The 12,014-nt window shown below is 40.7% G+C and overlaps 1 protein-coding gene across 2 annotated transcripts in view; it reads right to left on the minus strand.

Moving 5' to 3' along the window:
* Positions 1–12,014, minus strand: part of atp1a2a (ATPase Na+/K+ transporting subunit alpha 2a) — a 45,908-nt gene that overhangs the window by 7,392 nt on the left and 26,502 nt on the right. For both annotated transcript variants that reach the window (XM_032532427.1, XM_032532426.1), the window contains exons 14-19: positions 10,545–10,720; positions 7,132–7,268; positions 6,438–6,588; positions 5,706–5,874; positions 4,143–4,297; positions 644–767 (exon numbers count right to left, since the gene is read on the minus strand). In XM_032532427.1, coding sequence (XP_032388318.1) covers positions 644–767; positions 4,143–4,297; positions 5,706–5,874; positions 6,438–6,588; positions 7,132–7,268; positions 10,545–10,720 — 912 coding nt within the window. The remainder of the gene's footprint in view (positions 1–643; positions 768–4,142; positions 4,298–5,705; positions 5,875–6,437; positions 6,589–7,131; positions 7,269–10,544; positions 10,721–12,014) is intronic.

Here is a 12,014-nt window from a genome sequence, read left to right on the forward strand (position 1 = left end):
CAGATCATCAGTTAAATGTTCATTGTCAATGCCTCAGGACTTGAAGCTGTATTGTCAGAACAGCAGATTGTAAATATGATTTGATCTGACCTGCACATGTTCTGTCCCAGTGGTAGTCATCTTGGAAGAATTATGTGAGTTGATGTGAGTTGCCGGCTGTTTAGAACGTGTTTAGCTTTAAATTGCATGCCATCCAATGAAGCCCTGTCATATTTTGACCCATTTAACAGCCTATAAAATTGGGCCAGCCTTTGTGTTTTACTATTCCCATTCCATATAAAACCAGAGATAAAGAGCATGCATTCAAGTGAGGCTCCAACCAGTGAAACATGACCAACATTAAGTAGAAAATAGTTGCACTCGTTGCACTCAATTTACTGTAAATGTCACGACAATTAGAAGAAAATTGTGGGACACTCTCCCAACCGTCTGCTCACTGCTAAATCTAGTTTCCTTAACTGTACATCCCTAAACATTTACAAAGGCAGTATGAAATGTCAATATTTGTGAGAAATGTCAATATTTAGTTTTTATGCCTGGGAGGTTTATCACAACCATAACGTCACTACAAAAGGCCTGTCACAGTGATTCAGGTTTAAGAGCTGTGGTCCAAAGAGCTCATATGAGCCACAAGAGGACAAACCTATCTGTCCGTATGCCATGCTGATGAGGCGTTCATTGACCAGCTTGTCTGTTTTGGGATTCCTTGGTTGGCGTTTCATGATGTCACTCTCAGCTGTCTCATAAGCCAATGAGATGGCCGGAACCTGGAAAGGAATGGGAGGACAGCACATAGTCAGCTCACTTTACGCACCCTGTACAATAAATGTTTGTCTTTGTGGCAACAGTACAAAGGCATGATGATAGCGCCAGACACAGGGCACACTAGACATATCACCGTTAATATAATTCAGCTTTCAATCACTGTGTGGAAGGAGAGAAAAGACAGAAAAAACGGCAAGGAGGGGGAACAAGAAAGCAGTGACAGTGACAGAGAATGGGGCGGAGAGAGCAGACAAGGGAAGAGAGACTGATAGTGAATTTCAAGACACTCATAAAAAAGGAGGGTAAAAAGGCCTCTGTGATAAAGAGCTTGTATTGGCTGATTTTACCAGGTAAGCACTGGAGAAATATGTGTGACTTAGGGCAGGATATTGCTGCAACTTAGGTGGGATTTGAGGTGGGTACTGTGTTAAACTGAACATATGCTCTGCGGTCTACAAATCCAGTTTGTTTTGGTGTTTTCCTCCCCTGACCCACAGCCATTGAGAAAGACAAGTAGAGAGAAAAGGATGCGACTATGCTTGGCATTGATTTTTTACACCTCTCGAAGAGAGTGCATGTGTGGGTATGTGTGTGTGTCTGTGTGTCTGTGAATGTGAAGCACTCTTAAGTGTGCCACATCCTGCTTTGATACACATCTTCTGCGGCCATCCTTTCCACATGGCAGTGCTTGCTAAAAATAATCATAGCAGACGTGCTGCTTGTCACTGCTAAACCTCAGCATAGCCCTCAAGCCTGTTGCCTGGAGTCAAACTAAGCTGTTAACAAGCTGTTAACATCCTCACCAGTATACATGGGAAATTTAGAAATTTTACTTGTGTTGTTTCAGGTACTTTATTGAATTTTTGAATATGATTCATTTTAAGGGTGCTACTCTTCAAAGCAGACGTCCAGCTGTTTCACTCCACCAGCAGTGATTAAGGACACGCAGACATGTTGCTTTGAAGGGAAGAGGTTTTATATGCAAAACAGTTGCTTAAGCAAATAAAGTGTTTTTAAGCTTCAGTCATCGCATCTTTGAAGAGAAATTCGGCCAATAAAGCATGTTCTATCCCTGTGATCTCAGACAGTTAAGTAAATATTTTTTGAACATGAACAAATCTGTCCTGCTGTTAGAATACCAAAGAAGTTCATTTTGGATGTCACCTGAGTAAAATAAGTGGAACTTCTTTATCAACGTTAGCAAGTTGCTCCTTTTTATAGGGATGGAGCAAGGGGGTGGCTTCTGGGTCTCCTGCCCCAAATGTTTTCTCACAAGCCCTGAATCGTTGACAGTTTTAAATTAACTTTAACTTTGTGTCATTTCCCATCCGTCTCTCTGACTAGACCATCAATGCCGCAAAGGTTCTGTTACTGGGGCAATATCATCTATGTTTCAAGATTAGTAATTCTGTCTAAACCAAATTCTTATGCTATCTATGTTATAATTTAAAAAATACAAACATCAGACAGTTTTCGCCTTTTTCTAGGTGTGAGGATTGAAACATCCTCGACATTAGTTGCAGTCGGAGAACGATTAGATACAAAATAGGATGGAGGTTTTACAGGATCATTCTTTTACTTGGCAACTATCACGTTTTTCACAAAAAGTTTTTTTGGCATTCTATTATCAATTATCTTGAGAAATCATGCATATACTGTGGCTGCTGCCGGATAATGGAGCATGACCCCAGAACCCCCCTGCCCCACCCCTCGAGATTTGGGCTTAGCAAGGGGGTAAGCCTCTCCTCTCTAAGCGTAGCTCACATGGCGCCATTTTAATGCTACAAAGCCATCAACTGCCGTTAGCATCTCATTGACTGCCATTCATTTTGGCGCCACTTTAGCAGTGAATAACTTAACATCTGAAGCGTTTCAAGACTCTCTTTGTCTGTTGTTTATTTCTAAAGAAACATGACAATGTATAAAAGGCTCCATTATCTTGTAGCTCAAGTTGAAAATGGGCTAACGATTACGTCATAACCCACGGGACTTACCGTCGCATAGTTGACAAATCACCAAATTGTCAGGAGAAGCTCGCAGACAGTTAGGACTTACATACGCTGTTTAGGTTTAGTTACTAATGTTAACTAGCATTTTAGTTAGCAGTAATTAACCTGTGTCTATGTTATCTCCTAACATATACCCACGCTTCTGCTGATTGGGAATGATTGAGATTTCTCTTGGCACAGCTACCAGAAGAGTTACAACTTTCAGACACGATGCCCACGTCACAACTACGTTGTCACGCTAAGGTGGAGGCTGCGCAGTAAAGCCTAGCCATCACCGGAAAAGTGCTTCTATTTTCATTCACTGGTCTCCGTCCAGAACAACAGGATCTGTTGGGTCATTACTTTAACTGTCTATGGGGCTTAGCCACAAATGCTTACAACATCTGGCTCCGCCCCCGCATAATGATCTTAAACCTGTGGAGACAGTGTATGCTTCCTGGGAGTCAGATATGAGGCCATTATAGTACATGGACTTCATTACTCATACATTCATTACTGGAATGTATAGGAACCTGTTTCAGCCGCATAGTGTCTGGTGGCTGAGAGCAGGAAAACTTGAAGTTACAGTAATGAACACAAGTGAACAAGTCCTTTTGAATATATTCATTCTGTGCTTCCTTTCTTTTGCAATGATGGATTACGCCCCTCGGGCAAGCGGCGTGCCAGCAACTCTTTTGTTGCTGCTGGAAATACAATGGAAGGACTGGCATCTGGAAATGGCAGTGCTGTGAAATGTAAATGTGTATGTGAGCGTCACCCGCTCTTTGTTCTGCTTGAACAAATGGGCGTCGGCAATGAGCCAAAAAGCACTAACTGCCACCAACAGAAAGGAACAAATTAAACCAAACCTTCTTTTTACCTTCGGGCACTCATATATGACACCGATATTAACACTTGTTTCCTTAATGTCCCCTTTAGCTTGCCTGTAACTATGCAACATGCTAACAATTAGCATCCCCTTACTGAGAAGAATCACTCAAATTAACCAACGATTAGCTTTGAGCACTGAGAGTGCTTTGCAATATAACCCAATAGATAAAAAGATAAATCTAAAACCGTATGTTTTGTTGTCATGACCTCCTGTGAACTGAATGGGTGAACAACGTTAAAAGCTCTAATCTTTCAAATAGAAACACTGGAAACCAGGATCCAAAAGGCCAGGAACAAAAGAGAGATGTGTTCGACAATTAGTGCATCATACACTTAGAACAGAGTACAGGCTTGGCAGCAGCCTGAACATCTATTAAGTGGTCATTTTCAGAAGCTTAGTCAAAAGTATGGATTGAGATAATTGGACAACTATGGTTAGCATGTCTACAGAGGGATTGAGGGACTGAACAAAGGAAGCTGAGCTCCCCCAGCGCTCACCATGTCAGTGCCCAGGTCGATGCAGAGGATGGTGACAGTCCCCAGCGGAAGAGGAACGCTAGCACAGATGAAGAGGAGAAAGGGCGAGATCTCTGGGATGTTACTGGTCAACGTGTATGCAATGGACTTCTTCAGGTTGTCAAAGATGAGACGACCTGCAGCAATCAGAAACACAGGAAGAAACACTTGTATGGATCGGTGTACGTGTATAGATATCTAATAATAATAACAATAACAATAATAAAAATAATAATAATAATGTACCCTTTATTAGTCCCACAAGGGGAAATTACAATTTACACTGTTGTTATTACACACATTACACACAGGCCTGAATTACACACACATGCTCAGTACCTATACATGGACTACTGGAAGAGATGTCAGAGTGAGGATAACCTCTGTGTTTGTGTGTGTGTGTGTGTGTGTGTGTGTGTGTGTGTGTGTGTGTGTGTGTGTGTGTCCCCGTTGTCTTTCAAATATCTCGAGGACCGTTCATCCGATCTGCTTCACACTTGGCTCCCTGGGTGCCCAAAGATCTTGGTGTTTTTTTGAATTTGGAGCAGTTTAGACAGTGTCAGATATTGGATATTAATAAACTGTGAAGAAAACTAAATGGCAGCGCAATAAAGGTTGAAAAAAAAGAGAAGACAAACTGCGATCTGTGGGGCTTCACATTTCTCAGTCTAGCATGTCTTCGCAGTGGGCTGCCGGTGCCAAAAAGTCATCATCAGCAACACAGGAGGCCCAGCAATCGTCCCATTCCAAATGGGCACTGCACGAGTGTTATTTATATCTGGATCCATGTAGATTTTGGATGCATTATTGGTTACATGCTGCCATGGTATAGTTCAAATATTTTCTTTTTGTGATGCTTCACCGTGTTCAAGTGAATTTTCCAGACTTTCTGAAATAAAAAATGACTTTGGCTCCTTCTTCAGCATTACATATTACTAATGGTTTTGCTCAGACCATTTTAATTATATACCAGTCTCTTGTGGCAAGCCTGAAGTTAAATCTCACATCTGTCAGAGTAATTCCCAAGTCAAGTCCTTGAGGGCAGAGCCATGTCAATTCAGTTGCACTCTCACTCTCTCAAGTCTGAATAAGCAAATTGTGTTGAGTGGTGACAATGATATTGATACGTTTGAACATTTTCCTTTCAAAGATGTTAATAGTGTTTTACACATAGACTCTTCAATATACAGGCAAAATATGCAAGCCCTGCTTGGTGCTGTCTCAATCTTTTTTAATGTCCCATATTTTACCAGTTCAAAACTTGAGACCTGAATGTTTTTCCTTTCTATTCTCAAGTCAAATCGAGTCTTTTAGTAGTCAGGTCTTACGTAAGCCAAGGCTTAGTATGAAGATCACCCAATGTTCAATGTTTGACTGAAGTATGACTAAAATCACAAGTCTCAAGTCTACAGCTCACACATTACATTTTCAATTTTCAAGTATTTGTTTTTCTGACTCGCTTTTCTTCCTTTCATCCTATTTTGCCCTTTTTTATTTTCCCATTCTGTCTCTCCTTTGCTCCCTCCTTCATTCCCCCACACTCACCCTCCTCCACTCCGGTGACAATGGAGGCAAAGTTGTCGTCCAGCAGGATCATGTCAGCTGCCTGCTTGGACACATCGGAACCGGCGATCCCCATGGCAACGCCGATGTCGGCTTTCTTCAGGGCCGGGGAGTCGTTCACGCCGTCGCCTGTCACGGCCACGATTGCCCCCTGCGTCAGCAAGGACCAAAGAAGAAAAAGTGTCAAGAAAAGAAAGATAAGTACCATGATTTAAGCCTTTCTCTTTCCATTTCCTTCTCTTAGCCCATCCCCTTCAGTGTTAATAATGTCTTTTCAAAGCAGCTCTGGGGAGATTAAATGAAAAGTGGAATTGAGTTGCAATCATTCCGTCACACGGAGTGAGAGTGAGTGAGGCAAGGTGAATTGTAGCATGACCTCAATATATGGGGGGATGTGTGCATATACACATCTATTTTTTGACTATTCACACATAAATGCTGAGCACATGCAGTATGAGCATATATATATATATATATGTATTGTAGTATGTATGTTATTGTATTGTAGATGTAGTATATTGGGTTCAGTATAAGAGTTGAATTGTATTCAACCATTACTCATAAATGGACCTCCATTGCACACGCATGCGCACGCGCACGCACACGCATACGCACGCACACACACGCACACACACACACACACACACACACACACACAACCCCTATTCTGCTGTATGCTCTCACACACTCTCCTACACACTCCTTTCCACTCACCTGTCTCTGGCAGCCCTCCACTATGATGAGCTTCTGCTGAGGAGACGTGCGAGCGAACACTATCTCAGTGTGGTTCCTGAGCAGGTCGTCCAGGTACTCAGGGCTCATGTCCTTTAGGTCCGCACCGTGCACCACGCAAGCCTTAGCATCCCTGGGAAACACACACATATACACATGCACAAACACATTAAGGAGTCAGGGACAATTATGCAAAGGAGCATGTTGACATTTTATTTCTTTCTCCTCAAGTTTTGTCTTTTTGTTTCTTTCTCTCACACACCAAAAATCTTGCATACCCTTTTCATGCTTTCTATCATAAAAGAACAGTTTGACATTTTGGAAAATATGATTATTTACTTTTTTTTGCTGAGGTGGATGAGAAGACCACTCCCACCCTCATACCTGTCTGTTAAAAATGAAGCTGCAGCCGGTTAGCTTAGCACAAAGAATAGATGCTAGGCTAATCTAACCTTAGCTTAGCACAAAGAATTTATGCTAAGCTAATCTAACCATCTGCTGGCTTTAGCTTCATATTTAAGAGACTGATATGAGAGCAGTATATGCAAATACATACTGCAGACACGCCACTGCCCACACACTCAAACACACACACAGTTACACAAAAGGTTACTATTAAACGCTTGAGCACATGGCCTAAACCCTCTCACAAACACACACACACACACACACACACCTGGGGTTGACTTGGCTCAGAGGGATATTGAGTCTCTCAGCAATGTCATCAACCGTCTCGTTGCCCTCGGAGATGATGCCCACACCTTTAGCGATGGCTTTGGCCGTGATTGGGTGGTCCCCTGTCACCATGATCACCTGTCGGCAGACAGATGGTCCCATAAATTGCGGAGCATTATCACATGAAACCCCTCTGTATCTTACCTGTATGTCATGTGTCACAGCATGCTTGAGCTACAGCGCTTTAGGGTCTATAAGTCATTCAAATGTGTTGGGCTGTTACAGTAAGAAACACTGGTGTTATTAAGGGTAAAGGGTCCAAATCGGGCATTATACTCCAACTAAACTAGTAGTGGGATTGTGACAAACAAAACCCATCAGAATGAGGGTTTGTGACCAAAAACAAGAGTGGCACATGTCTATGGATGGTGCCTGCACTCTGAATAGTATATACTTATAACAAAAAATTTAACAATTACAAATACTTGCCCATTCTTATTAATAAACCTCCAGTTCACCTCCATCAATGTTAACAATGCCATATGACTAGTACCAGGCAGCGTATTTTCCCTTCCCTTCCACAGTGTTGTATTAGTTTCATTGTTAATATCTTTGAGTGTGACTTTGCAGGCTGCTTCTTGTCCTGAGGGAGTTTATCTGAAACTTCCAAGTGTTTTGTATTCATCTAAATAAAAGAGACTCACAGTAGCAGACTTGAATAAAAAAAACTCTCATTTTATCACATGAGTGACAATAGAAAATACAGTGTAATGGGTTTCATTGTGAGTTTCTATCCATGTCTGGGAAACCCAGGCGCCGGGCTGGAAGGGGGCATGGGGTGTCAAAGGCCCTGTCTGAATTATGATTCCACCCGCCCTGTCTCATCACCCTACCCCCCCCCCCCCCCCCCCCCCCCCCCCCCCCCCCCCCCCCCCCCCCCCCCCCCCGTCCCCCGTCCCCGACCCGTCTCCCACCTGATCTGACAATTGTGATTTCCATTGGATCAGAGTGGTGTCACTTGGCTGCTTGTTCTGCCAACCTTGTCATAATTAATGTTTCCATGACGATTATCCAAAATTCGGATACAATGGAACCAGCACTGGAATTGTTTTGGCACACAGAGACTATAGAAAATGTGGACTGTGTTTGTACTGTATACACAATTTGTTCAAATTGAAAATACTTGAAATTAATAATGACTGTGATGTTTTATTAAGCAGAATAGTATTGTGTGTTGCTCTATCCTATACAACATTTTCTATATTTCTAAGCAGATCCCCACCCCCTGACTGATTATTGGTTGCCCCTGTGTCACAGCACTTGAAAAAATCCTAAAATCGCCACTGGGGATTCCTATGAATAACATGTCTTCTGTTTCTGTGGCCAATGGTAAAGTAATAAACCTGAACTAAAAGATAAAGTAAGAACTTTGGTTTATGATTTGTACTAAAGCAGTTTATGCTATAACTGCAACCATATAAACATCAAGTAAAAACAAACTATATAGAATATCTCATATTGAATATCAAGTATATCGCATCTGGACCTTGTATTAAAAAAGTTAAGTTATTATAAGTCATATTGAGTGCATCTTTGAAATCCCCAACACCATCATAATCATAATTATCATAATAATCTACAGCACTAAAGACAGAGCAATATATATTGCACTAAAGCCTTTGGACTGATGCTATGAACCGAGGATGCACAATCCACTGAAACGTCAGCGCTACATCCAATAAAAAGTAATTAAAGCAACAGAGCCATGTGCTCTGCTTTCCTCCTGGGCTCAGCTATGAGGAAAAACAACCCATTTGTATGCAAGTGTGTATGTGTCTGTACAATATTGTCTTCTTCCAGTTCAATCAGTCAACACGCCTACGGCACTTCATGTCTGACAGTATTTAGTAGTCATATGAAGCATGTTGACAAATCTTCACAAGTTGTAAAATTATATCCTCTGCAAAGAAAAAAAATCTAATAATCATATAAACCACTTTAAATACCAGTTTAGTCTAACTAAGTACTTTTAATAAGTACTGTACTTAAGTACAAATGTTGGTACTTGACCTTTTAGTCTTTTATTTTCATGCCACTTTGTACTTCTACTCCGCTACATTTCAGAGAGAAATATTGTACTTTTTACTCCACATCATTCATCTGACAGCTTTAGCTACTACCTACTTTCCCAATTACGATTTCTGCACACAAAACATGTACTGTATAAAATCTAATGTTTTATTATAAATACACTAGCCAACAATCCAGCCTACAAGTCCAGCTGAAATGATTAAGAAATGTTTCGGATCGTTTCCAGTTTCTAAAATGTGAGGATTTTTTCTGCATTGAGTATTTTTACTTTTAATACTTTAGGTTCCTGATGACACGTACATACTTTTACTTAAGTAAATTATCTGAATACTTCATCCACCACTAGTAATGTCTGCCCACATTTCTGACAATAAATAAGTTAAATACACAATGATTCAATCCCAGTCACATCTTTGTGTTCAGAAAAATACAAAGCGTAGTTCAGAGTTAATACCCTAATGCCTCATTCTCAGCAAACTTTATGATCTTAACATTTTATCAGACATGTCATCAGTTTTGTAGCATTTTTTCCGAAGCATAAAGTAATCAACCATTTTATTCCCTAAAGGAACATAGACATCTTCACTCACTTTTAGCCTCTTGTTTGTACTTTAAGCCAGTTACAGTGTGTCTTTCAAAAATTCAATATCAAAGGAAGCATGATAACTTAAATGTGTAAAATCCCTTTCCCATATTTGTAGAACCTGGCCCGAAATAAGAACGACTCATTCTACTCATTATCTATTTTTACCTCTGTTGGAAGTTGTTTAAGATTCCTGCAGCCCCAGCTTATTACTTTTCTGACAAAACATCTGCTCTGTGCATGTTTGCAGTAGATTAACATATTATGAACACTTTTATTAAATGTACTGAATCTATATTTTACAAAGAAGAACCCTTCATCAACATTGATTTCGGAAGATGGCTGAGTTCCTCCTTTATTCACCTTTTTTATTATGTCCATATCATAATTTGATTTTGTTGCCATTCTTAAGATTTTGTGATTTCACTCATTTCATCCATAAACACAGTCACGCCTGGGAGAGACAAGTGTACGTCTGAACAAGCATCACAACAGTTTGACATGCTTCTGTTACTTCAGCTGACCTTCTTTTCAGATAGTTGACTCAGAATGTGTTATCAGCAACTTCATTTATCCATCGATTATCTTTGATCAGGGCCCCTTGGAGTGATCACTTGTCATTTTGTGATTTGAAAATGTATTTGCCATGTCAATCCCTTTTCTAAAAAGCTAATAAATGAAGCCACCAGCTTTTCAGGAAACTATTGTACAATGAGGGTTGAGTCTGTGGAACCAATTACCTTGATACCGGCAGAGCGGCATTTACCCACTGCGTCAGGCACAGCGGCACGCGGCGGATCAATCATGGAGATGAGACCCAGGAAGCAGAGCTGCTCGGTGGGGAAGTTCGTTTCTTCGCTGTCGAAGCTGAATCCTCGAGGGAACTGGGTGGAAGACAGATTTGTGTGGCAGAAGCCTGCGAGAGAAGAGGGATCATTGAGGTGATCATTCATAACTGACTGACATCGCCAAGTATACTGCAGCTAAAGAAATAAAACTTGCTTTGTTGCTCTGAAAACAACCGACAATTTATTTGGCACTTCAAAAAAGAGACACATTTTCATGATCCTAAAGCTGTTTTAGGTCAAAAAAATCAGCCAATAAACAAAAACGTGTTAATATATTAAGTGTATTTTGCTAAAGATTTTTGATGTAATATGAAAGGAAACCTTCAGAAAATGCATTGTCCTTTCTGACAGCAGGGATCCTTTACCTTGCAGTATGCAGGCATACCAAACATTTTAAAAATAGATTTGGAGGTTGCAGGTGTGACATACAAATTGAATCAGCCACTTTTATTAATTCATGCCCACAACTCTTGAACTATGCATCTCTTGAATCCCTCCCGGAGCAAAGCACAATAAAATGCTCCATCTAAAAGAGGAGAAACCTTTCTCTGTCATGAAACACCCGACCTATCATCACCCAAGGCATGAATGAGATTCAATAATTTACATGATTTCAGGAGTTTCCCGCCACAAATGGCATTATTCCACATGTTACTATTTGAAAGAAGTGACACATCCACTGACAAAATGATGGAAGCACATAATTATTACCTGTGGCACTTTTAAGAAGATGCCAGGTAACTTTTTTTCCTTGGTTGTCAAAAAGATGCCATTTACAGAGTCTGGGTGCTTTTAGAGATATTGGAAGGTGAACTTCAGGTAAGGATATTGTAACCACAATGTGGTATTTTACAAGGTTTTATCATGTACAAATTATTGTAGGGTTCAGTGCAGAGTTTGACCTGAATTGAAATACCATTCTAAACCACAGCTCATTATTCACACATTATGTACAAAAAAAAGAAATCTAACATTGTGTGTAAGAATTGTAATTTCTGCTTTTATTCCATGTCAGTCTAGTAACATTTGGTTAAAGCTATAGTGCGCAGTTTCTGTCTCCCCCATGAGGAATTTTAAGTAATGCAGGGGCTGTTCCAGTATTTTATAAGTGGTGGGGGACAATAGTCAAGCACAGGGGTTGACAATAGTCAATCAATAGTCAATAGTCAATCAGGGGAGGGGGGGAATTTGATCAGAAAAAAGCATAGACACTCTGCTTAGAAATATGTAAGGGATAATGTAGAGTAGACCGAGGCGGTTAAGATCAGGACCCCGACGCCCCCCTTTTAGAACCACCCCTAAAGTGAGGACAACAAAACTGTTGGTGTGTCCACATGAAATAAGCCTTCTGTGACTGCGCAC

Source organism: Etheostoma spectabile, chromosome 12 (assembly GCF_008692095.1).
Source record: "Etheostoma spectabile isolate EspeVRDwgs_2016 chromosome 12, UIUC_Espe_1.0, whole genome shotgun sequence".
Taxonomy (NCBI): Eukaryota; Metazoa; Chordata; class Actinopteri; order Perciformes; family Percidae; genus Etheostoma; species Etheostoma spectabile.